The sequence below is a fragment of the Gopherus evgoodei genome, chromosome 12, assembly GCF_007399415.2.
Source record: "Gopherus evgoodei ecotype Sinaloan lineage chromosome 12, rGopEvg1_v1.p, whole genome shotgun sequence".
In the NCBI taxonomy this organism is placed as follows: Eukaryota; Metazoa; Chordata; order Testudines; family Testudinidae; genus Gopherus; species Gopherus evgoodei.
The window spans coordinates 37,796,563-37,822,825 of record NC_044333.1 but is presented as its reverse complement, the minus strand read 5'-3'; the positions used below and the strand labels follow the sequence as shown (position 1 = coordinate 37,822,825).

Genomic DNA, 26,263 nt, shown 5'->3' with positions numbered 1-26,263 from the left:
GGAGCACTTCAACAGCCAAATGTCCCGGAGTGATCTGAGTTAGTGGGGATTAGAGCTTTCGTCAGGCCCTCGGGTGCAGGAGATGCCAGCCAGACTCTCATCATAGAAACGTGGGGCTGGAAGGGATTTTGAGAGGCCTCATCCAGCCCCCTGCCCTGAGGCAGGACCTCGACCATCACTGACGGGTTTGTCCAACCTGTTCTTAAAAACCTCCAATGACGGATTCTGCAACCTCCTTTGTAAGCAGAGCATTCCAGAGCTGAACTATCCAAACAGGGGAAACTTTCTACCTGTTTTCCAATTTTAGGTTCTAGCAAAGTTACTTAAGCTCCCAGGCTCGTCCTTTGAAGATGTTGTGCAGGTTTCCTTTGGGGACGAGGACAGTGAGGTCAGACACGGAGCGCATGCCCGCCCACAAAACACCTTTCGAGATCCCTGGGTCCTGCGCATGCCTGTCACGTGTAGGGGACCTCATCCAGTGGTCTAAATGCCCCAACAATAATAATTACACACTTGCATGACCTCTCACAATAACAGAAAATAAGACAAAAACTTTACTGGACACTAAAAATCATGGTCCTAAAAAGACATTGGTTTTATGGCTTATTACAACAATCTGTAATCCACTTACCCCCCTCCCACCATACCCCCTTTTTTTCAGTCCTTTGACTACAGAGCCACTGCACTTTGAATGATCTCTGACAATGTGTGAACTGCTTATCCTAACCAATCTGTTCCACCTTGTATTAACTGTGATGCCAGGATTACCTTTCCCAGACCTGAAGAAGAGCTCTGTGGAGCTCGGAAGCTTGTGTCTTTCACCAACAGAAGTTGGTCAAATAAAAGACATGACCTCACTCTCCTTGCAGAGACATCCTAGATCCAAGCTGAGAAGTGTGTGTGTGTGTGTGTGTGTGTGTCAGTCAGTCAGTCAAATGGAAACTGACCAGAATTTTTAGTATTGCTGTCATGAAATCTTTTTTTTATTTCCCCTATACCCAGGAGCTCCTAGGAGTGCATATGTCTGGGGAATATAAACTCTAATTCGGGCCAGGTTGAATGTGATTGTCTTGCTGATGTTGAGGGACTCAAGTCCATTGCAGCAAGCAGTGCCGTAACTGTGCCCTAGGAGCTGTCTAGCGACGAGGGACATTGACCCTCTTGCCTGTTTAGCCAAAGCTTGAGGTTGTGTCTGGCACACCCAGCTCACTTCTTTAGTGTAGACAAAATTTAAGAGTGATGGGAGCTAGGGAAGGTTTGAGTCCTTGTGACCAGGTGTTGGGCAAAGGGTTGCAGATTCAGCCCTTGGTCACACCCATTCCTCGTTAGGCGAACAAATTAAAGTGGGCTGGAGATAACCTGGCCCTAATTGGGGAGGCAGAGACAGCTGCTACCTAATTAGCCTGGTGCTGCATAAAAGTCTGAGGGGAAGGAAGCCAGGGGAGAGCAGGAGGAAAGAGGAAAAGGCAGAAAAAATGGAAGCTGGGAGGTAGCTCTCCCCTGCCTGCAGCTGGTGAAGGGTTACTTGTACGGTGGTGAGAACAAGCCTGAGAATAAAGTGCACCAGCGGTTACTAAACCCAGGGTCTCCGAGTGACTTTGTGAACCTAGCAGAGGCAGAAGCCAAGGGGGCCCTACTGCAGTCCTGCTAAAACTCTCTAGGTAGGTAGCACTTGGCAATGGTGGTTGGGCACATTGCCCTTCCTGAGGGGAGGAACTCTAAGTGTGCGGTCGGTCTGTGTCCGGCTAGCTTGGGGGTCAGTTCGCACTTGCACTCTCACATCCGCGCTACCCTGAGTTTCTGTCCCACTTTCATCTTACAAACCAGTCGACTCCTGCAGTGCCGGGCACTGTGTGTGTGAAGAGCGCAGCCAGGAGAGCAGATGTTCCTTGGTCCTACCATGCAGGGAGAGCTCCCTTTCTATTTCCAATGAGGTTTTGCCCTCGGTGAGTTCCTGAGTGAATAGCTCTTGAGAGTAGTGCTCTCGTTTCACTTTCAAAAAATTCCTGGCAAGTCTGAGCACTCGACAGAGGAGAAAACCCGCTTGGCTGCCTCTGTGCTGGCAGTTCTTTTCACTAAGAAACGCTCTTTCTTGGCACTGGAGAAGCCCCTGAGATGTGTAATGTCACTATCTCGTTTACAGGTGCTATTGCCTGAGGACTGCAACGCTGCATCATCCCAGCCCAGAGCAGAAACCTCAGCTCTTCAGTCACCATGACTTGGTTTGCTTTGGGGTTTTTAAAACTAAATTAAAACCGTGTGCCAAAAAGGCCCCAATTAAAATCCATCACACTCCCAGTAAGCAGTGCGGCTTTGCCCACTCCCCGCTTCCAGGCAGCCATCTCGGCTCCAAACAGAGTATCTGTCATGTGTGGCTGGTGTTGGTTGGCCCCTGCCTGATTTTCATCAACAGCTTCTTCCCTATGCTTCAGCTGCTGTGTTGGTGTCTCGCCTCTTATTTCCACCACAGAGCACTTTATACTCTGCTTATGGTGTGTAAAGAAATTCTGGTACCTCTCTCAGCCCTTCCCTGGCTAAGGAAGGTGACATGCCCATTTGACATGGTTTAGGAGTTGTCCAAGACTATTGGATCATAAGCTTGTCTTGCTACTCCTGTAAAATGCCACGTACCGCCTGTGATGCTATATTAATAGTCATGGTGTCTTTCAAAAGGTAGACCAATAAGTGTAATACTCTCACAATCCCTCCCTTCCCTGCGGTGGCGAGAAATATTCATCCCCCAATCATGTCTTGTCATTAATCCGTATTGCCAATGTAATCTCTTTGGAGCAGGGACTGTCTTTACCATGTGTTTGTACAGTGTTTAGCAAAAGTCAATAATTGGGACCTCTTAGGGTTACTGCAAGATGAATGTGTGACTTCCGGGTATGTCTACAGTGCAATGTAAGCCCATGGTTAGTGGGACTCAAGTCAGCTGACCTATGTTAGGGATCCCTGGGCCTGAATGTCAACGTAGTTTAACCCTACATTAAGATTTTTTTCTAACTCGTGCTCGAACCTAGGGCTCTGATGTCCCCATTGACGTGCGCAGACCTGAGTCAAAGTAACCATGTTTGAGTCCCTAGCCACCCCTTGCCCCCGAATGTGGTGCACTGTGGGAAAAACTTTACTGTCCATACTGCATGTTTCCAGGAAGCAGCTCTCTTTGCAGAAGGCTTGATCGATTCGCTCTCCATTGCAAACCCAGGCGGCTCTCTGGCATGCTTGCAGATTGGTGATCAGAAGAATACGGGTCAATGCCGACCTGAGCTGCTGCCCTTCGCAAAGCAGGGATGGCTTCCGTTTTCAACAGAGTGCATTGCAGATTGTTGGGATAGAGAGGACTAAGCAATCTGTCCCATGGAATTATGGGATACTTCCAGCTGACTCCGTAGCCCCCAAGTCAAGTGGGGCTGCATCTACACTGCAAAGCAATAGAGCTCGGATCCTGGGTCCCAGCTTAACTTGACCTCAGACCCTCCAGCCCTGCAGGGTCCTGGGACTCTGTGTCGGAGCCCTGAGTTAGCGCAATTGCAGCATAGACTCAAGGGGGATCAGATGTAGGCTTGGGCTCATGTTGCTATGTAGACATACCTTTGGTGGTTTGTGATGCACTGAACAAAAAAACTGCTCCCCCCAAGACGTGCTGCATCTTTTAGTGAAGACCAGGAGCAGAATGGAAAGACCAAGAAGCAGCCTGAGCAGCAGGTCTGTGCGTGACAATACAGACGTGTCCTGTACATGTAGCCCTGCTGATACAGCTGCGTCCCTGATTGATTGTGTCCTCGATAGAACTTGTGGATTCTTTCCCCCCAGGGTCTGCTCCTGGCTCTCTGAATACCTCCACTTGTTTCACAGGCTGCAGGGATTTTCTGAGCAGCTCAGTGTGGGAAGGGAATTTAAAGTGTTTGATTTCTTGTCCGTTCCAGGGAGGACCTGGACCAAGAAGAGAAGGCCAAGTTTGGGGAGCTGTGCAGCGGAGAGAATGGAAAAGGCAGGGAGTGGTTTGCAAGATACGTCAGTGCTCAGGTGAGCAGGGGATAACAGCTGCCTGATGCTAACTACTCTGTGTCAAAGCAGTTGAGGGTGGCTGGCAGGAGGGTGGGTCTCCTGGACGTCTGTTAGAACAGCAGAGTGGTGTGTTTGGAGACCATCCCTCATCTCAGTGGGGAGAGCTGGGGGCAAAGGGATGCATGTATTGAATTGTATTAAAAATGCGACGGTATCAGTCACTGGGCAGCAGAATGTTAGAGAGAAGCCGTCAGTTTCATTTAAAAAAAATCAAAATAACTCATCAAAACTCCTCCCAGCTCCCAAGTCAAATTCCACACAGTCAAACCAGCATCCAGTGTCCCAGCCCAATTTTCGAATTCTCTGGGAGCACTCACATCAGGTCTTCGGAGCTTGCACTGTCAGTAGCAATGGAGAGGAAGCGGTGCTAACGCTGGCGTGTGTTGGCTTCGTTTGTCTTTGCAGCGCTGTAACTCCAAGTGCGTCTCGGAGCAGACTTTCTATCGGCTGGTGCAGTCCTTCGCGGTGGTGCTGTTTGAGTAAGTAATGGCAGATATCAAAGCAGGATTGATTTCCTTTTTCACAACTGAGCCCTCTTGTAATCTACTCACCGAGCCATCAGAGGGACGCTTTGCTTCCATGCCACCTAATTCCAGGAGCCCAGCCTCAGCTAAGTAGAAAGTCAGCAGCCAGTGCTAACTGAACAGCTGCCTGTTCCCAGTTGAACCGCAGAGCAATGACTCTGGAAGCACCTTTTGAGCCAGCTGCATTGCACCAAAATTGCTTTGAGGGCCACATGTCAATTAGCAGGACCTCCAGTGTGAATGCCCATGGCTGCTTGGAAGCGGAGTGTCTGGTTTTGTGTAAAGCAGTGGAGCGGGTCCTGGGTAGATAGGTGGGTTTAGAGACAGTAATGCTGGGGTGGGGTGGGGCTCTGAGCAGTTGGGATGCGGGAAGTCTGACATTTCCCAAATGGGATTTACAGTAACCGGAGGATGAGTCTGGTTAAGCTGAAACTATGGAGGAAGTGGCCTGGTACCAAAACATCTGGTACTTTTGGGTATCTGCCAGTTCTGCTATGCTGCTGTAGATATGGCTGCTAATTCCTTACGTCTCTCTCTCCCTGACCCATTTCAGGTGTCACCAGATGGATGACTTTGGTCCTGCCAAAAATCTAATGACCATGTGTTTCACTTACTATCACATCGGTAAGCGGCTTGTGCGCACAGGTGCCTTTCTCGTGTTGGCTGAAAGAGTGGGGGCATTGAAACGACTCAGAATAAGTGTGAGGGTGGGTTGTTAGAACAGATGTGTGTTCACTCAGAGGGGCACAGCTGGCTATAGGATGACATCCCTAATCCCACATGGAAACATCCGCTTGATTTGAGATTGGGAGGCAGTCACTGAGAATGGTATCTGCGGAGGGCCCAATTTTCTAACCAAAGTTTAAAAAACTAAAGGTCAAAGTTTTCAGAACTAACTAGTGATTTGTGGGGCACGAACTTGAGATACTTCAGTGGCTTGATTTTTCTGAGTGGGAAAGGGCTCAGGACCTCCTTAAAATCAGGCTCCCTGCTGGGTCTCTGGATGCCCAGAAACTGAGGCACCCGCAATCACTAGTCACTTCTGAAAATCTTGTTCTAAATCCAACGCACTTTTAAACAGGGAAATCTTCAGCCTTAGGAGCCATTTTCAACAGAAAATTGTGTCCATTTTAAAAAACAGGAGCTTCCTCGCTTCTCTCTCTCCTTGTCTGTGTTCCTCTGGCTGCGGGTTCTGCTCCTGCACCAAATGCCCAGCACAGAGGTGGAATCGGTATCGCAGTCATTGGAACTAAGATCAGGCATGAGCTGAGCTGTGTTCGGGAGCCCGGCGTTGTTATGGCATGATTGTCATTAATGCTACTGTGAGTTATGTATATGCAGAGAGTGGGGAGCGTGTTTTTCAGTGTATCACGTGTGCTCCAGATGTCGTCGTCCGGCAGCTCACAGCTGCTTTGAACCCCTTGGTGCTCAGTGTCTTACCACAAATGCCCAAGGGGGACAAACTCTGGTGTGTCCTTGTCCATTCAACAGAAGAGATGTCATCTGGCTATTACAGTAGTGCTTGGCTATTGAGACAATGGGAGCCATGGTAGATAAATATTGAAACTCGGGGATGCGGCACATGCTTTCTCCAGCTGCAGCAGAAGGGGAATGCGGCTGTTCGAAACATCTCTCCTTTATTATTAGAAGGTCCTTGTTCCTGTGTTCTCTGCCAGGGAACGCACCCATTCTAAGGCCAGTGTTATCAGCTCAGCACAGCGTGATGAGGTCATGGCAGTGCTGCGTGATTGAGTTTACTTCATTTCAGAGTTTGTGAGCTCAGGTTAAAACGGACTTGTGAGGCTTAAAGATTCCCCGTTAGGAACCCAGGCTCTTCTGATTCTGCTGAGCTTGGAGCTTTTCAAATAAGAAATCAATGTCCAGTGACAGCTTTTTTTTCATGACTGGGGCCAGCTTTCTTTAATTGCTGAGTTTCTCTGAATTGCCGTTCCTGTCCCGCTGCCAGCTAGAGAATACTGTTAAACTGTCTTGGAGAGTTAGAGTGTGGAGCTGGGCTGATGCAGCCTCATAGCACAGTGAAGTGGTGGATTAGTTAGTCCCAAAAGACTAAAGGAAATAGATGGGGAGCCTAATGGGAGACCCTGAGCAGTGTAGGGGCTGGAGAGTGAGGGACTTACCTCTGAGTGGTGAATGCAGAGGAGAGGGGAAATGGCATTCATAAAATATCCAGTGGGTTGCTGGAAAGAGTGTTCCTCTAGAACAGTGGTTCTCAACTAGGGGTACGCAGAGGTCTTCCAGGGGGCACATCAACCCATCTAGATATTTGCCTAGTTTTACGGCAGGCTACCTGAAAAGCACTAGTGAAGTCAACACAAACTGAAATTTCATTCAATGACTTGTTTCTACTGCTCTATGTACTATGTCAGCAGTTCTCAATCTGTGGGTGAGTTGGTTTTAATGGGGTTGCCAGGGCCAGTGTTAGACTCGGTGGGGCCCAGGACACAAAGCCCAAGCTCCACCGCTCAGGGCTGAAGCCCAAGTTTTTAAGTGAGGTGGAACTTGGGTTATGCAAGACAAATCAGACTCCTGAAAGGGGCACAGTCGTCTAGAATGGTTGAGAACCACTGCTCTAGATCTCAGACCAGTGACGCCCCAGCACCCCCACAGCCTCCGGTGCAAATCGAGTGGCTGTTCCCCCTCTGAATGTTCGTGCAGCAGCCAGGAGAATCTCTCTGCTCTCTAGCTATGAGGATGCCAAACCCCTCAGCAGTCTGTCTTGCACCACCTCTTGGTTCAGGAGATGCTCGCCAGCATGCACCTGCTGTTGGCTTTAAAGCGAAGGTTGCATCCCGGCGAGATGGAGATGCTGACATGGGGGATTTGCCTTGTAAAGCCTTGTGGTGTTGGTTTAGTCTCCATGTAGCTAAAACCGGGTGTCTTTGTAAACTTTCTGGGAGTAAGGACTTGAGGCGCTTGTAGCTAAAGCCGAGCAGCTGCCTTTGCAGTAGGGAGACGCCTCGATTTAGTTATCCTGGGATCACTTAAAAGAGCCATTTCTAGGAACTGCCTGTTTCTCTTGTAGGTAAAGCCCAGGCGCTGCCCTCAGAGGCTAAGGAGAAGCCCACGGGGAGCATCGACTCGTATCTGAAGTCGGCGAACAGCTGGCTGGCTGAGAAGAAAGACATTGCCGAGCGACTCTTGAAGAACACATCAGCGAAGACTGAGAATGTGAAGGGCTTCTTCGGGGGGCTGGAAACCAAGCTTAAGGGACCGACGGGCAAGAAGAGCGAGTGAGTATTGCTCCAGCAGTTCTCTGATGCCCTATGTAGGGGACGTGTGCTGTGGGCTGGACAAACGGGCCGTGCAGACCTCATGGCTGTCAACCAGACACATGCGTGTGCTGTCTGGGATAGAACAGGCGACCCCCCTCCTGCCCTGAAAGCAGGTGCCTCTACTCAGGTGGCTAAAGGAGGACCTCCTGTCAGGGCTTTATCTCCCCTGTAGCACGTTCGTCCAGCTCTGAAGTCACTAGAGCGTGAGACAGACGTATGGATAGGTATGATTCCATGCAGCACAAGGCCCCTAGATCTCTGAGAGCTCCTAATTCAGGCTCTCCAGTTGCAGCTCTTAGCGTTATGTGGGCTTCCTAGTGAGGCCTACATGTCTGTCCCTATCTGTGCTGAGACAGGTGGTCTCTGGAGATGGATTTCTTTGGGCGTAGAGCCGTGGTTCCCAAACTGCTCTGTGGACCATCAACAGCCCAGAGAGGACGTGCTGGTGTGTGGAAGAGATTTGGCAGGCCATGTGCTCCTGATTGCTGCACCTCATTTTCAGCCTGTAAAGCTCGTTAAATTACAAATGCATTAAATGCCAGGGAAGTGGTGTTTGACCACCAATGGGAGCCTGAGGGAAGGTGGCCCATGCGATCACAAATGGGCTTGCAGACACCCTCTCCATTTAGATGTGGCTCCCTCGGTGAGAAATTGAGAGGGCCCAATGCAGAGAGAAGGGTAACAACCTTCCAGGGGCTTTCCAACTGATTGCCCCAACTCTGCAGTGGTGGGGATACCAGAGCTGGAGTGTTCTCTAATGGTTAGTCATGGGTCCAGAAGTCAGGAGAGCTGGACTGCATTCCTGGCTCTGCCACTGACTCCCTGGGTGACGATAGGAAATCAGCCAGCCTCCCCATGCCTCTTTTCCGCATCTGCAGAATGGGTATAATATGCTTACCTACTTCTGAGAGGAGTGGCTGCAAAGCACTGGGAGTCATTCTGGGGAAATAGCCTGCATGGGCATGAAGTTATTGGGTGAAACTCTCCGAAGGGCTTCAATGTACTTTGGCCATGGCTAGCACCTCAGTCAGCCTCTTGTGTCTCGCCCCAGTGGCTGTGATGGGGGAAGTGGATGCCAGCAGGCTGAATGGGTTAGTCACGTGTGCTGATAGGAGGGGGAGCTGGCTGCTGTAGGGCATCGGTTTCTGAGAGGGAGGAGCTGACTGGCATGGTTTCTTTGCTGTAGGGAAGGGGAATACAAACCGAAGGAGAAGCTGCAGAAGACAGGTAAGCAGTGCGGCTGAAAATCAACGGCTTTAGCAAAGGGATCCCCAGGACCTGAGGGTGGGGCTCAGGGGGCAGACCCGGTGTGAAATTCCCCGGCATAGCCAGCGTCACGTAAAGTAACCGGCAGAGTGAAATTGCCTTGAGGAATGACTGATAACTTCTTAGTGTGGTTTGCAGGGGCACTTACGGAAGCTGCAGTGAAACCAGAGGACGTTTTTCCAATCCATTGTTCAGAGCAGTAGCATCTCCCATTCCATAGCAGCATCCCTTGGGTGCTGAATGTAACCTGCACACACGCAGTGTGGTGCTTTGTGTTGTTGTGTCGTTCCCCTTCCCCATATAGAGGTTTGTGTTGGCTACTGCCTCTGAGCTAATGGACCAGCTCCTTGAGCTCAAGCAGCAGCCATGAGGAAGAAGAACAAAGCAGGGCTGCTTTTCTCTGCCCCCGTTAGGGGTGGTTTGAGTTGATATTTTTTCCTTGATACCTCAGGGTGACTGCTTGGGTGGTGGGGTAAGTAGCTGAGTAGTGCTAAGTTTGTGTTCGTACAGATCAGCCTCCTCACAGCCTTGATGTGCAACTCTGCCTCCCGACAGTTTCCTTGTACAGCCCCGAGGAGGAAGAGGAGAAGAAGGGAGAGAAGATCTATTTATATATGCACCTGAAGCAGCAGCCTATCTGGTAAAGTCTGGTTATCCACCTTGAGCTGCAGCCCCCGGGGACCAGCTGTGCCTGGTACCTCTGAGTCAGCTGGCATGAGCAACCATTGCACAGCACCGGCAGTATGAGGGGGAACCCAGGCCCTGTGCTACTCAGAGAACAGTGCCCAGAGCTGGTGGTGCCATGCAGGCCAAGTGACATGCTGCCGTTCCCCACAACTCAGCCATGTGCCTAATCCAAGTATTCTTCTCTTTGCATATGCAGAGTTGACTCTGCCTTCCCCCTGCCCACCCCCCTCCAAATGGTGAGATCTGTCAATGCAGCCGCTGATCAAAAGCCCCCAAACCAGGAGTTAACAGCTCAGTAAAGCTGACTTCTCTTTGCTGCATGCTGCGTGCATAGAAGCCAAAGGCTGGATCTGTGGGGAGGGCACTTTGGCAGGTCCCCGTATACGTGCACAAGTGCCCCGCAGTCGCTCGGAGGTGCTGCTGGAGTGGCGGCCGTGCTCTCCCGTGCAATGCGCCGTCTCCAAAGCCTTCTCCCTGTTTTGCAGGCACACCCTGAGGTTTTGGAATGCAGCCTTTTTCGATGCTGTTCATTGCGAGCGGAGGAAGAGATCTCCCACCACCAGGTAGGGCGTGAACATTAAATTCTGGCTGCCCTTGGCAAGGGAGGGCTGGAAGGCAGGGGGAAAACGGCCATGCTTCACTCTCAAACTCCCCAGCCCCACCAACAGTGGAGATGACAGGTTAGGCCCTCCCTGCTGCAGCTGTTTGCTGAGAAGCCCACCCAGCTGACAGCTGTTTAAATCCTGCTGCACTGTGAAGGCAATTGCCATGGCTAATGCTAGAACTGCATGGAGGTGCTTGGAATCCCAGGTGGAGCATTATGGGGGAAGAGTACGGTGAAAGGAGCCTGCCCCCTCCTCCAGGCGTTCTTTCTGAAGGCCTTTTCTCTGCACTGGGTACAGCGCATAATGAGGCTGCCTATATTGCATAGTAGCTGTTGGAAAGTGCTGAGTCTCTCTCCACAAGGGCTGGTCATTGCTGTGCAGCCCCAGCCATGTAGATGAGGATCAGCACTTCTCAGAGGATGCAGTTTCATAGGAGAGCATCTAAGCCAGCTTCTATTCGATCACAGAAAGTTGCGATCAAATAACACTGAGGGGCTTGGTTACCATAGGCTTAGAGGAGTTCAGCTGTGCAGTTCTCATGGATGTTATAGAGGCCGTGTGCCTTTGGGACAGGAGAAATCCATTGAAATCGTCTCTCCAAAATAGCTGCGTTTGTATAGCAAATAGATGATAATCAGTCCTGCCAAGATCTGGACCCAAGGATCTGCTTTCGCTCTTCCACTATGGACCTGATCTTCCAAAACAGAAGCAGATTGTAGGGAAATGCTCTGTTTTATGTGTTTGATTAAAAGGTTGCTATGGAAGTAGAACCCTGAGCTTGTGTTTAGGCAGCTAAGGAAAGAATACATTTTCCAGTGTTCTTTTTGAATATAGATACTCATGTAATTTAAGTCTAGACATTTATCCTGTTGAGGATTTGGGATCTCAAAGGTTTTCTTGTTTTTAGCTGCTTTTAAAGGGACACAGTTGCAGAGCTTCGGTCCAAAATCCAGTAGGCATTTTTTGTCTGTTTTTATTTTTATTTTATTTTTTTTAAATGCAAGTCTTACAAGAGCTGTGTTACTAGAGACCTTTCAGGGAAATGATAAAATTTATATGGGAGGTTTCATTGCTAGGATTGCAAAATCCTCTGTAGTGTTGTGAAAGGACAGCAGCAGCATGGTACAGGCAGAGGAGAAGTAGAAATTAAATTGACTCAAAGAGAAGTGAAATGACCTTTCAAGTTACTGAATTAAATGCTGAAATAAGCTTCAGAAGTGGTGAGGAATCGATTTGTTTTTTAAAATTCTCTCTGACTTAGTATTCTGAAATGTTGCTTATAACAGAGGATGGGTCACTTACTTTAAAATAAATTTTTAACTTGACAGTGTCCCTTTAAGAAGGATAGCATGGTGATGTGCATAAGGTACTGGATTGGGAGTCAGGAGACCTGGCTTCTGTTTCTGCTCTTCCACTGACCCACTGTGTGTGACCTTGGGCGAATCAGCTCTCTTTGCCACAGTTTCCATACCTGTGAAATGGGGACAATGCTTCCTTACCTTTGTGGAGTGCTTTGAGATCTGTGGTTGAAAAATGCCAACTATTGCAATCTAGGACTCAGCTGCTTACCAGATATGAAGTGCCCTGATGGACCGTAAAGACTGGCACGTTTTCCGTATTTTTTAAACGCAAACCAATGAAAGATCCTACTGAACATCAATACAACTTACATTTATGAAGCATGAAATTAGCAGGAGCAAATGTCTCGCAAGGTCATGTGCCTTTGGCAACTGCTCTGTGATGAGAATGCCTTTCTGAGCTAACCGGGTGGCTGATTTTCCTTGTCTGCAAAAACAAAGCATATTTGTAATAAATACGTTTTCTGAGCTGTGGCCAGGATACTGCAACTATTGCCGAGGTTCTGAAAAGCTGCAACACTTCATTTGGCACCTTTGGGAAGGTAGGAAAGGCCAGCTGCACAATGTGAGCCTGGGCACAGCTTGTTGAATGAAAATCTAAATCATAGCTGGGAGAGCAGATTTAAAACGAGTAGCGTCCTGAAACTCGCATTGGGACACTGTTAAAATACCAGGTTCAGAGGCTCACCTTTTAGCTTTAATTAAAGGACAGTCCTAAATCCACAGAAAGTGTCTCTGTGGTTTGTTTTAGCAGCTCCAAGGAAGGCCAAGGGGAAGCCCTCTAGACTCAGAGTAACATTCTGCACTGGTTTGAACCCTTCTGTATCAATATCCCTTCGTTCAAACCTGGTCCTCAGCGGGTGATTGGCCATGGTAGAGTCAGGTTCCTGCTGGTTGGGGGCGGGAGGAGGCGCTCGGGAATCTAAGCCTCAGGCTGGAAATTCCAAGATTCCCCCTGGAACTGCAGTTTCAAATCTTGTTTCAGCTCCTCATCCTTCCATGGCATGTGTCCAGTGAGTGCTATGCTCACTGGAGGTGAAACCTTAACCCCCTGTGTCCACGCCCCACAGGCAGGACGCTAATTCATGGGAGAGGAGTAGTTTGTCATACTGTCTTAGCCCGAATGGCCCCTACTGGCACATCTCCTTGCCCTATTATGCAGCATGCTGTGCCCACCCCACAGCTGCGTGCGTTTCTCTGGTGCACGCGTGTAGTTTGCGAAGTGTTTCCCCTTCCTGAGGGGTGAAGGGCTCAGTCTGCTGTAGAAGTCAAATGTTAAAAAGTGGATGCAGTATTTTAGTGACTGGCCTTAGTCAGAAGGCAACTGGGAGGTGGTCCACAAACTCTGCTCCCAGTCAGTCAGTGCCTGGGTACTGTGGGGTGTTTCCATGTGTGCTGTCACTGGTACAGAGAGAGAGAGACAGACAGACAGACGCGTGCACATGCACACACACACGTGTCTGCCCTGGCCTCCCTTCTGGTTTGGCTGTTGTGGGGAGGGATGTAAGTTGCACTCTTGGTATGTATTGCACCAAGGCTTTTTGTGGCATCATTAAGCCTCAAACGGGGCCAATTCCTGCTACAGCTTTGTAGCGTCTGTTAACACTTCCATCTCCCTCCCCATGCATGCAGCTCTGGCAAAGAGTCTGCAGGGTTTCAGAAACTATGCAGGGATGGGTGCTCTCTAGCACGGGCTAGGGCGTCATTCAGAGACTCCTCCGGAGTATATGAAAGCAGGGTAAAGTGCCAACTCGGGGTAAGGCAAGAATGACTTAGCCTGGTCTGTGGTATCGGTTAAAGACTGTTCAAGACATACGTGGTAACGTGAAGGCCCTTTTTCAAGTACTCAAGCCAAAATTGAGCCCTGAAGTGTGCAAGTGCGGTACTTGATGAGAATGCATCATACCTGCTTACACCAGAGATGCATTTGACACTCATTCCTGTTTGTAGACAGGAATCCAGAGGTAATGGATTGAATCTTGAGTCTAAATCTCCTTGGAAACTCTTCTCTGCTGTGCTTGGTCGTCCTAATTTGTCCCCATAGTTTTTTTCAAAAGCGGTCGCTTCTCAGCAGTCCTTGTTAAGTAGCCCCCAGTAGAGATCCCCCTATTGGAATTAACTTAGTCACCATTTGGGAGACCCAGCTCTTCATTCTCACTGTTCTGCAAATGCTCTGCTGAACTCTGCTACCAAAACTTTGCTGTAAGGAACCTTCTAGTGTTACACACATCTCCTGAGGGCTGAGATTCCCCTGGTGAAAGTGATGTCTGACATAAGCAGCTTTGGTGTGCTGGAAACATACCCCATGATTATAGTTATTAGCAGTAGTTTTGTTGCTGAAAACTTCAAGATAAGTCCTGGGCAGATGTGACAGTAATCAAAAGAAAATCCCCGAATCAGACAGCAGGATAAAGTTATTTCTGCTCCATTAGTGACTGAGGAGGATGCTAAACATCATCTACTAGGCATAAACATATTTCAATGGGCAGGTCCAGATAACTTCACCCAAGAGTCCTAAAAGAGTTGGCTGAGGAGATTTCTGGCCTGTTGATGATGTTAGATTTTTAATAAACACTGTAATATCAGGGAAATTCCAAAAGATGGAGAGAATGCTAATGTTGTGTCAGTATTCAAAAAGGGCAAGCATGAAGATCCAGGTCAGGCCAATAAACCTGGTATCAGTCCCGGACAAAATAATGTAAAAGTTGATATGGAATTGAATTAAAAGACAGGAATAAAATTAATGCCAGTCAGCATGATTTCATGGGAAATAGATCTTGTCAAACACACCTGATTTCATTCTTTGATGAGATTACAAGTTTGGTTGATAAAGATAACCGCATAGATTATAATACATTTAGGCTTTTGTAAGGCATTTGATGTAGTACTACGTGCTTTCTGATTAATAAATTAGCACTATGCAATATCAATGGAGCACATATTAAATAGATTAAGAACTGCCTGACAGATCTCATAAATCAGTTGTCAGTGAGGAATTATAGAGGTGTGTTTCTAGTGGGGTTCCTCAGGCAGCGGTACTAGGCTTGACACTGTTCAATATTTTTATCAGTGATCTAGCAGTAAATATCAAATCACTGTTGGCAAAATTTGCAGATGACAGAAAGATTGGCAGAGTGATAAATACGGATGAGGAGAGGGCAGTTACATAGAGAGATCTGGATCAGTCAGTAAACTGGGCCGATTCAAACAAAATGTGTGTTAATACAGCCAAATGCAAAGTCTAGGAACAAGGGATACAGGCCAGACCTGCGGAATGGGAAAACATATCCCGGAAAGCAGTGACTCAGAAGGGGATTTCTGGGTCAGAGTGGCTAAGCAGCTGAACGTGAGTTCTTCTTCAAGTGATTGCTCATATCCATTCCAGGTAGGTGTGCGCGCTGTGCGTGCACGTTTGCCGGAAACTTTTTTACCCTAGCAAGTCCAGTGGGCCGGCAGGTCGCCCCCTAGAGTGGCGCCACTGTGGCACTAGATATATACCCCTGCCGGCCCGCCCGCCCCTCAGTTCCTTCTTACCGCTGTGTCGGTTGCTGGAACTGTGGAGTGCGGCTTGCTGTCCTCCACGTACCTAGCTCTCCTGTACTCTGTTCATAGTCGTAGTTGTAAATAGTTTTATAGATAGTTTGAAGTAGTATATTAGTTAGTTGTTTATTATATATAGTTGTTTAACTTGTTCGTGGGTGGGCCGTTGCCCTCCCGGCGCCGGGCCCATGCCTGGTTCGCTGGGCTTCAAGCAGTGCTCAGCATGCAAGAAGCCGATGCCGACTAGCGATCCCCACAACGCATGCCTCAAGTGCCTGAGGGAATCGCACATCAGTGAGAAGTGTCGTATATGCAAGACCTTTAAGCCTCGCACAAAGAAGGAGAGGGATCAAAGACTCCGCGCTCTCCTAATGGAAGCGGCACTGACTCCGGCACCAGCGGCGCAACCAGCCACTTCTACTCCGGCACTGGACCGCGCCGGCACCGGCAAGACTCCCCGGCACCGTCCATCCCCGACACCGGGAGCAGATCCAAGACCCTCGACGTCTGCAACACCATCGAGGCAGGCTCGAGTGGAACGCCCGGCATCTACCTTGGCTGCGGCACCGCCTGCAGGGCTGCTGTCGACTCCGGGTCCGGAAGGTCCGTTGAGTCCAGCCCCTCGTAGCTCCCCCTTGAGATCAGGGGTCGAGCTGTTAGTCCCATCTACGCCGGAGACCTTTGCCTCGGCACGGGACTTGATAGCGCTCACGGAGCCATCGCAGCCTCAGACCACGGCACCCCCTGGACGGGTAACCATCCAGAGGCAAACCGATGCTGAGAGCACTGTCTCCGGAGTCCTGGCACTAATTGCCCCGGAGACGGGAACGCTCACGCTCGGGGCGCCGCTCGCAGTCCCAGCACCGTTCTCCCTGGCGGTACCGGTCGCACTCGCGGCGCCGATCAGCATCTGCACGGTCCCGGTCTGGCTCCTCTTACCACTGGCACCGAGACTCTAGGAGCCTTTCACCTCGGCGTCCAGCTCCTCGGTCGACCTCCCGGCACCGCGTCGGTGGCAGGTCCCAGTCCCCACTGCCATCCTGGCACCGCCCTGAACGAAGGTCGCGGTCCCACTCTCGGCACCGACCTCGAGGCAGATCCCGATCCGGATCCCGGCACCGACTACCACGCCGTTCCCGGTACCGATCCCGGCACCGATACGGGTCGCGGCACCGATCCTCGGCACCGAGGAGAGCATCGGCGTCAGCATATAGAGAGGTCTATCAAACTGGCTCAGCGCCTCCTTGGCCTTCAAGGGAACCATCCGTGTCCTCTCAGGCAGAGAGCACCTATGCGTTGGGCCAGGACAGACACTCGGCCCTGTTTCAGGACCCTCCACCTCAGGAACGAGGGCCTCAACAGTGGGAGTTTTGGACCCCATGGGCGTACCGCCAAGCCCAGGGTCCACAACATATTACTCCCCGCCCTGCGGCGGAACGCAGGCCACCTGAGGCAACGGTGTCTAGACCCCCTCCCTCCCCGGAAGCAGAAGACAGGTCCAGCCACCAGGACCCAGAGCTCCCTCCAGTGACGGTGGTGCAGCCTCAGACAGAACCCCCCGTGGACGCTCTGTTGCCGGGGTTTCCTCGTCGTCTTCCCCAGATGAGGCAGTGGCGGGTACCTCGTCCTCCAGCCCTCTCCCTCTAGATCTTAGGGCACACCAGGACCTCCTCCGACGAGTGGCACAGAACCTGGACATTCAAGCAGAGGAGGTCTCTGAAATCGAGGACCCGGTGGTGAGCATCCTCTCCGCCGAGGCGCCCACCAGAGTGGCCCTGCCTTTTATCAAGACTATTCAGGCCAACGCCGCTACTATCTGGCAGTCACTGGCCTCCATCCCTCCGACCGCTCAAGGAGTGAAAAGGAAGTACATGGCCCCCTCGAAGGGCTATGAGTACCTGCACGTTCACCCGACACCCTGCTCCCTTGTGGTCCAGTCGGTGAACGACAGGGAGCGCCACGGTCAAGAGGCCCCGGCACCCAAGTCGAAGGAGGCGAGACGGATGGACCTCCTGGGCCGCAAGGTCTATTCTGCGGGGGCGCTACAGCTCAGGGTCTCGAACCAGCAGGCCCTCCTTAGCTGCTACTCCTTTAACTCTTGGGTAGCGGCGGGAAAATTTGCAGAGCTGTTACCACAGGACGCCCGCCAGGAGTTTACCACCATCCTGGATGAGGGCAAAAAGGTAGCGAGGACCTCGCTACAGGCCTCCTTAGATGCTGCGGACTCGGCCGCTCGGACCCTTGCCTCGGGGCTTACAATGCGCCGAATTTCCTGGCTTCAGGTCTCTGGCCTTCCGCCAGAGCTCCAGCATACGATCCAGGACCTCCCCTTCGAAGGCCAGGGCCTGTTTTCCGCTAAAACAGACCCCAGACTAAAGGACCTTAAAGACAATAGGGTCATAATACGGTCCTTGGGGATGCATACGCCTGCGACATAGCGCAGGCCATTCCGGCAGCAGAACCAACAACAGCAGCGTCGCCCGTATCCTCAGTTCCGTCCGCGACAGGACCTCACCAGGCGCCGCGGCAGGAACAGCCGACGCAGACAGTCGGGTGGCCAAACGGAGCAAGGCTCCGCCAAGGCCCCTCCTGGACCCAAGCCTTCATTTTGAAGGTGCGCCCGAGGGCGCAGTACCAGTTTCCCCTCCGGATCCTTCCCCGCAGTTCTCCAACCGTCTTTCATTTTTCCTCCCAGCGTGGACCCAAATAACATCGGACCGTTGGGTCTTGCGTACTGTTCAGGCTGGTTATCGCCTGCAGTTTTCATCGCCCCCCCCACCATCCTCGTCCCTCTTCAGGGACCCCTCTCACGAGCAATTCCTCCGTCAGGAGGTGCACACGCTCCTCGTCAAGGGAGCCATAGAGGAGGTTCCAGAGAGCGAGAAGGGCAAGGGGTTTTATTCCCGCTACTTTCTAATCCCCAAGTCCAAGGGGGGCCTCAGGCCTATCCTCGACCTGCAGGAACTCAACAAGTATATGGTGAAGTTGAAGTTCCGTATGGTATCCCTTGGAACCATCATCCCATCCCTGGATCCCGGAGACTGGTACGCCGCCCTCGACATGCAGGACGCTTACTTCCATATCGCCATATTCCCCCAGCACAGGCGTTTCCTCCTCTTTGTGGTCGACCGCCAACATTATCAATTTGCGGTCCTCCCATTTGGCCTCTCTATGGCCCCGAGAGTGTTCACGAAATGCATGGCAGTCGTCGTCGCACACCTCCGGCGCTGCCGCATTCACGTGTTCCCCTACCTCGACAACTGACTGATCCGGGCACATCGGAGCTGCAGGTCCGCGACCACGTCCGCAGGATCAGCAGCCTCTTTACTGCCCTAGGCCTCGTGATCAACGTGGACAAGTCTACTCTGCTCCCCACGCAGAGAATAGAGTTCATCGGGGCCGTTCTGGACTCTACCCTAGCCAGGGCCTTGCTACCTTTGCCCAGGTTCCAGTCGCTGTCGGCCATCATTCTGCGCTTGCAGGCGGCCCCGCTGACCTCTCTAAGAACATGTCTGGCCCTCCTGAGCCATATGGCGGCCTGTACGTTCGTGACAGCGTATGCCCAACTCCGCATGAGGACTCTTCAATCTTGGCTCATCGCGCGGTACCGGCCGGCCAGACATTCTTTGGACACAGTTGTCACAGTTCCCCAAAGGGTACTGGACTCCCTTCGGTGGTGGCTGGACCAGTCCTTAGCCTGTGCGGGGCTCCCGTTTCATCTGCCCCAACCCTCAGCATCCCTGACTACGGATGCCTCAGATTTGGGCTGGGGGGCGCACTGCGGCACCCAAAGAACTCAAGGCTTGTGGACCCCTCAGGAGCTGGGCCTCCACATCAACATACGGGAGTTGAGAGCGGTCCGTCTTGCTTGTCAAGCGTTCGTCCATCACCTTCAGGGTCGTTGTGTCGCGGTGTTCACCAACAACACGACGACCATGTTCTACATCAACAAGCAGGGCGGCACCAGGTCCTCTCCCCTATGTCTCGAGGCGATGTGTCTCTGGGAGTTTTGCATAGCCCATGCCGTTCACCTTTCCGCCTCCTATCTCCCGGGAGTACGAAACACTCTAGCGGATCGACTGAGCAGGTCCTTCCGCTCGCACGAGTGGTCACTCCGTCCAGACGTCGCCCTCTCACTCTTCCAGAGGTGGGGTCGTCCCCGGATGGACCTCTTCGCGTCCAGGGAGAACAGGAAATGTCGAACTTTCTGCTCCTTTCAGGGTCAGGACCCCGGGTCTATAGCGGATGCCTTCCTGATCCCATGGGCGACCCACCTGTTTTACGCGTTCCCTCCTGTTCCGCTGATACACAGGGTTCTCCTCAAGGTGCGCAGAGACAGAGCTCGGGTGATTCTCATAGCTCCAGCGTGGGCCAGACAACATTGGTACCCCATGTTGCTGGACCTCTCAGTAGCCAACCCAGTTGCCCTGCCCCTACATCTGGACCTGATCACCCAGGACCACGGCAGGCTCTGTCACCCGGACCTTCCGTCTCTGCACCTTACGGCATGGCTCCTGCGTGGTTGACAGGCTCCAAGCTACGCTGCTCTACCCCGGTTCGGGAGGTTCTCCTGGGCAGTAGAAAGCCTTCCACCAGGGATATTTACTCGGCTAAGTGGAAGCGTTTCTCCTGTTGGTGTTCGGAGAAAGGTCTTCTCCCTATGGAGATTCCCATCACCACTATTCTAGACTACATCTGGTCCCTCAAGGCCCAGGGTCTGGCGTTGTCGTCCCTCCGGGTCCACCTAGCGGCTATCTCCGCATTTCATCCTGGAGTGGACGGATGTTCCGTCTTCTCCCACCCTATGGTGGTGAGATTCCTGAAGGGACTGAAGCGTCTCTATCCACAGATCCGCCCTCCTGCCCCTTCATGGGATCTCATCCTGGTCCTAACTCGGCTCATGGGTCCTCCATTTGAGCCGTTAGCTACTTGCTCCCTGCTCTACCTCTCGTGGAAGACCGCCTTCCTAGTGGCCATCACCTCAGCTAGACGGGTGTCAGAACTATGGGCCCTCACAGTAGATCCCCTGTATACGGTCTTCCATAAAGACAAGGTGCAGCTGAGACCGCACCCTGCCTTTCTCCCCAAGGTGGTCTCAGCTTTCCACATTAACCAGGAGATCTTCCTCCCTGTCTTTTTCCCAAAGCCCCATTCGTCCCGCAGGGAGCAACAGCTCCACTCGCTAGATGTCCGTCGGGCGCTAGCATTTTATGTGGACAGGACCAAACCGTTCCGCAAGTCCCCCCAGTTATTCGTGGCGGTAGCGGACCGGGTCAAGGGGCTACCGATTTCCTCGCAGAGGATATCTTCCTGGGTTACCTCCTGTATCAGGACCTGTTATGACCTGGCCCACTTTCCGATGGGCCGTGTGACTGCTCACGCCACCAGAGCACAGGCATCATCGCTGGCTTTCCTTGCCCGCGTGCCAATCCAAGAGATTTGTAGGGCGGCGACCTGCTCATCGGTCCATACATTCGCTTCCCATTATGCCCTGCTTCAGCAGTCCAGAGATGATGCGGCCTTTGGCTCTGCAGTGCTCCAGGCCGCGACTTCTCACTCTGACCCCACCGCCTAGGTAAGGCTTGGGATTCACCTACCTGGAATGGATGTGTGCAATCACTCGAAGAAGAAAAGACGGTTACTCACCTTTGTAACTGTTGTTCTTCGAGATGTGTTGCTCACATCCATTCCACACCCGCCCTCCTTCCCCACTGTCGGAGTAGCCGGCAAGAAGGAACTGAGGAGCGGGCGGGCCGGCAGGGGTATATATCTAGTGCCATAGTGGCGCCACTCTAGGGGGCGACCTGCCGGCCCACTGGAGTTGCTAGGGTAAAAAAGTTTTCGGCAAACGTGCACGCGCGGCGCGCACACCTACCTGGAATAGATATGAGCAACATATCTCGAAGAACAACAGTTACAATGGCGAGTAACAGTCTTTTCCAAGTGCTCCGGCAAAAAGGGCTGCTGCTATCCATGGCTGTATAAACGGGAGTAGAGAGTAGCTGTGGGAATGTCATTTTTCTCCCTGTATCTGGCACTGAGGAGACCGATACTGCAATGCTGCACACAATTATGATTGCATTTTAAATGGACGTTGAAAACATTGGAGACGGTGCAGAAATTAGTATCCAAAAAGAATCAACGTCTGAAGAAAATGCCTTGCAGTAAGAGACTTGGAGATCAGTCTGTCTAGCTGATCACAAAGAAGATTGAGAGATGACTTGATTACAGTGTATAAATGCCTTCCTGGGTGCCAAAGGGCTCTTTAATCCAGTAGAGAAAAGCCTAATGGCTGGATGCTGCAGCCTGACAAATTCAAAATGGAAATTAGGCACAAATTTTTAACGGTGAGGGCGATTTATCAGGGGAACAAACTACCAAGGGAAATGACGATTACTGCATCTCTGGGTGTCTTCCAGTGAAAGTGGATACCTTTCCAGAGGGTAAACTTTAGCCAAATGCAAGTTGTTTGGCTGAACGTCAGTGTAACTGGGTGAAATTGAATAGTCTGCAATATGAACAGATCGGGTGGTCCTATCTGGCCTTAAAATCTATGAATCAGTGAATATAGTTAAAATATAAAAGCCAACAAGCTGGGTTTTCTTCTTTTTGAAAAGAAAAGAATCCATTTTATAGCCAAACCCCCCTCTCCCCCCCCAACAAGTGAACTCTGCAGACATGCAGCAGTCTGAGCATTGCACATGAGTTTCTTGTCTTGGAAAAGAATATTGTGTGTTCCTAAATTGGATCCCATTCTCTATCCAGGCACTTCTGTAGTTGACCGTGAACATGCTGCAGATGTGCAGTTGGCTGATAAACGCCTTGCAAAAAACAAGTGGTTGCCAGGATCACATTGCCCATGGGCACAGTTTCCAAGATTTAGCATGCAAACTGCTGAGACACCTTGGTCCTGGCAGAGCTCTGGGACAGCCAGATCTGCTGATCGCAGCCCTTCAGACAGGAATGGCACAGTCTCTGCAAATAAAATAAAACCACTGCAAGTCCTTTAAAGTTAGAAATCAGGGGACAAAGCAACAGGCCTGGTTCCAGCTCTGCCTGCTCCATGTGGGTGCAAGGTAAGGTGGCATGCAGACATGGTGCTCACTGCTTCATAGAGAGGAATGAGATGAAAATAGGGTTCATACCTGCAAACGGCACAAGAAGAGATTCACCAGCAGCTTCTTATCATAGCAACCAGTGATTGATACCATCTGAATACCAGTTCTAGGAACCTGCAGTGTCTTCCAGCCGTGATCATTAATGCAGGAGCATGTACCTGTTTAAGGGTTTCTCCTACGGGATTGAATGCCTCCAGCATCTCTCGTGCAATGGATTGCAAAGGGGATTGTGACACTGATGCTGCAGCTTCCTTTCATATAATGGTGCTGGAGTATTGAATCTGAGCAATCAAAGCTGGCCTTCTATCCTTTTTCCCCAGAGCTACAGAGGGGCTTCATGCAAAAGTCACATGCAGATGTAAAACCCCTTCCCGATTTACAGCCCTTCTGGCCTGGCCTGTTGTGTGGGGGTCTATTTCTAAAGATCTCTGTGCTTTTAAAGATCATAGCTGCATTTCTGTAGGCACCACAAGGTTCATTTTATAACATCTTGGGCTCTTCATTCTCAAAGCATTTTACAAACATTCATCTTTGCAGCTCCCTGGGAGGCAGGCAAGCATTCTCATCCCCGTGGTACAGATGGGGAGACTGAGGTGGAGGGAAGTGAGTGTGTCGGGGACGGGGGTTAGAACCTGCAAGCTCCTGGCTCCCAGTCCAGTGCTCAGACCAAGTCTCTCACCACATTGTGTAGCTCCTCGTATGGTCTCCGGTGCACAGCATGAAAAGGGGGTTAAACTAGTCCATTGCATTCCTTGGTAGTGACAGTTTCAGTGCCTCGGTTAGGGTTTGGCTCGGCAAAGAAAAGCCGCTATCCTGATGTGGTTCATTTTCTCAGGTGGGGTTCTGGTCTCCTGGTTACTCGCTAGGGTTTGATCTACACTGAAGCCCTGACTGAGGCTGGGGTTGCAATTCTCACCTTGAGGAGATAAACACAGGCTAGCTCTCACCAAGCTACCATGCTAAAAATAGAAGGTAGGCATGGCAGTGTGAGCAGTGGGACGGGTTAACCACCGCAAGTGCGTGCCCGTCAGAGACCCTGGGTACATACTCAAGCCGGCTAGCTCATCCCGCAGCTCGTGCTCCTGCAGCTTCCCTCATCCAGGTAGCATGAGCATGTCTCCTCGAGCTGGGAATCACGCCTCCAGCTCCAAGTGTAGATGTACCGTGCGGCAGACGCTGAATGGGAGTTTGTCTGAGTTAAGGGCCTTGGCGTTTGGCCCTCGGAGATTAAAGGGGAAGAGAAACTCATCTTCTGTCCAGAGACTGGTTCCTTTTGGTGTTCGACTCCAACCCTGCTTTATAGATGGGAGCTTCCCATGGAACTGTTCACCTGCTCCTGAGACGTCTTGGAGGTGGGAGATCATTGAGCGTGCCCAGCAGTCACTGACCCCCTCTGACCTGGCTAGAAAGGCACACTAGGTCCCTGCAGTGAGACCCCTTCCCCTGTCCTTCCTTTTCCAGGAGAGAGTCTGCTTTTGTGAATGTTTTTCCTCACTGAGCTGGGTTTGTATCTCTCACTTCGCAGCCCTCTGAGGGAGGAAAATCCATAAAGCAACAGCTGCCTAAAATCCTTCCCAGGGTGGCTGGGGGTGTGTAGTAGAAATGTTTGGTTTCATACTTGGTAATTACTTTGGAAGAACAGGAGCAGAGTTGAGATCACTGGGAAGGCGATTTTCCTGCAAGGGGGAAAGAAAAATAACAAAAATCCTTTTTTCTTCTCTTTGCCTATAATGACTTTCCTTCTTTCATCTGTTCTTCTCTTTTTCTCCATTCATATATCTTGCATGATCTTTAACATGTAACCTTTGTTGACCCTGTTTCTGCTGCCACTCCAGAGGGAACGCTGGAGAGGAAGAGGAAAAGAGGTGTGTCTGTCCGCATTACTTTGTTGCATTTTTACAGTTGCATTGACTCACTTCAGGTCCAAACTTTGCCACCATGGTGAAATGTCTCGGATGCAGGTTGGGCTCAGAAATGCCACCTGCTCAAATGAGAAATTGGCTCAAATTCAAATCTGGCTCCACCTGTAGGAAATAGGGACAGTGCTATCAGTGAGACTAGAAGAAAACTGGAAGCAATTATATCGGTAATCCTGAGATCTGCTGGATTTTAAAACAAAACGTAATCACCGGCCGCTGCATTGAGGTCTCTCGGTAATGAACTAGCTCCGTGGTGGATAGAGCAGTTGATGGCTTGTACTTCTGTTCTCTTCTGCCACTTCACACACTGGCAGCTGGGGGAGGCTCCAGTTTCATGGGCAGTTTTTGGACACAAACTGAGTCTCCTGGCGTACGGGGGGAATGTCATTCTATCCTCTCTTCCTTATTTTATTTTTTTCTTTGCTACTGTGAAATGGTGTGGTCTGGTGAGCATTGCTTTTCTCGTGTTCAGTTCCTGACGCCTGGGCGGTGCTGAATCAAGGTATATTCAATCCCCTGCCTTAGTGCGTTTCCAATGCTGCTGTTGCTTTGAGGTTGTGAAGATGTTTTGCTGGTTTGAAATCGTGCCTTTTTATTTATTTATTTGTCTTTAAATTGTGGCTTATGTTTAAAAAAAAAAAAAAAGTGCCCATGGGGGGAAGCTAGCAAGTTGCATTGAGAGTTATGTTGAGCTTTACAAGTTCAGGAAGTGATGTACTGGGGATCAGAGTCGATAACAGACTGGAATTTGGGGCTGGGGAAAGATTCTTTGATTTAAAAAAATTGTTTAGATCTTGATGTCTGATCCTGGAATAAATCATTTCAAGTGACAACAAAAAAAAAGCTTCCCTGAAAAAAAGACTGTTTGGAGCTCACAGATAAGTTCTTGAAAGCGCAGCTAATGTGTGTTGGGGAAGGAAATCGACTCAATTTGTGTAAGCAGAGCACTGCTCAGATTAATTGTCTGGTGTGAAACTTACCCATGCATGGGGCCTAGACTAAATGGGATTTAATTTATGCAAGGTCTTGTACATCTCCTCTGCATGCAGAGGGGGATGAATGTCAAACCTCATGCATCACAAATCACACTGCTGACCAGAATTGGACGTGCACCTGCTCAAACCTGGAGTTCTCTGTAGTCCAATATCCTGAGCTTGCTGGTGCATTGCCCTGCTGAGGAGCTAGAATTTTAGAAGCTCATTTTGCAGCAATATTCTTTCCCTAGTACATTGTAAATAATAGTCAAAGTTTTAATCCACATGCCCTCTAATAGGGATTAAGTGAAGAAACAAATCAATCTCTACAGTTGCCCTTTGTGCCAATATAAAAATCCAAGTATTTAAGTAGAGACATATTTTTTTCCTTTGCAAACACGATTTCTGAATAACACACCTAGAAGCATCATAGATCTCCCTTGGTCACTTTTGCTCTTGTTTTCTCTCAGCAAGAATATACAAAGAGGGCAGAAAAACCTAAATACGCTTCCTCTATAACTGGGACAGTGAGATCTGTATAGTTTTGCTTCCAGCATTCAAAGCACCTTGCTGATTTTTTTTTCCCTGCCTTGGCAGCCTTCAGATTTAGTGCATATATTGGTTGCTGTAGTGAACCCGATCCTGACAGACTTTGTGTTTTTAAACATACGCCTAAGCTTTCTAGTATGGCACAGAATTTGGCCCCACAAACTCCACTGAAGCAGCTAAATCCCTTGCAGTTTCTAGGCCCAATCTTGCAAAGCTGTCTAACAAGAACTGAACACATGAGGAAGGGCTTGCTGGATTAGGCCCTACATGGGAGCAGTCTGAGATAACTATGGCTAGTCACCAGTCCCAGCAGGAATTGACACTTGTTCTAGTTAGGGTTACACTATGGAATCTGCTGA

The 26,263-nt window shown here is 50.5% G+C and overlaps 1 protein-coding gene across 11 annotated transcripts in view; it reads left to right on the top strand.

The window, feature by feature from the left end:
- The window catches only part of KIAA0513 (KIAA0513 ortholog), a 92,341-nt gene that overhangs the window by 56,554 nt on the left and 9,524 nt on the right, over positions 1 to 26,263 (top strand). For 8 of the 11 annotated variants that reach the window (XM_030582177.1, XM_030582182.1, XM_030582180.1 and 5 more), the window contains 8 exons: positions 3,930 to 4,029; positions 4,477 to 4,550; positions 5,149 to 5,219; positions 7,639 to 7,846; positions 9,075 to 9,115; positions 9,665 to 9,794; positions 10,327 to 10,404; positions 24,298 to 24,327. In XM_030582177.1, the coding sequence (XP_030438037.1) occupies positions 3,930 to 4,029; positions 4,477 to 4,550; positions 5,149 to 5,219; positions 7,639 to 7,846; positions 9,075 to 9,115; positions 9,665 to 9,794; positions 10,327 to 10,404; positions 24,298 to 24,327 (732 nt within the window). The remainder of the gene's footprint in view (positions 1 to 3,929; positions 4,030 to 4,476; positions 4,551 to 5,148; positions 5,220 to 7,638; positions 7,847 to 9,074; positions 9,116 to 9,664; positions 9,795 to 10,326; positions 10,405 to 24,297; positions 24,328 to 26,263) is intronic. The other 3 variants (XM_030582186.1, XM_030582185.1, XM_030582187.1) reach the window with 3 other exon arrangements.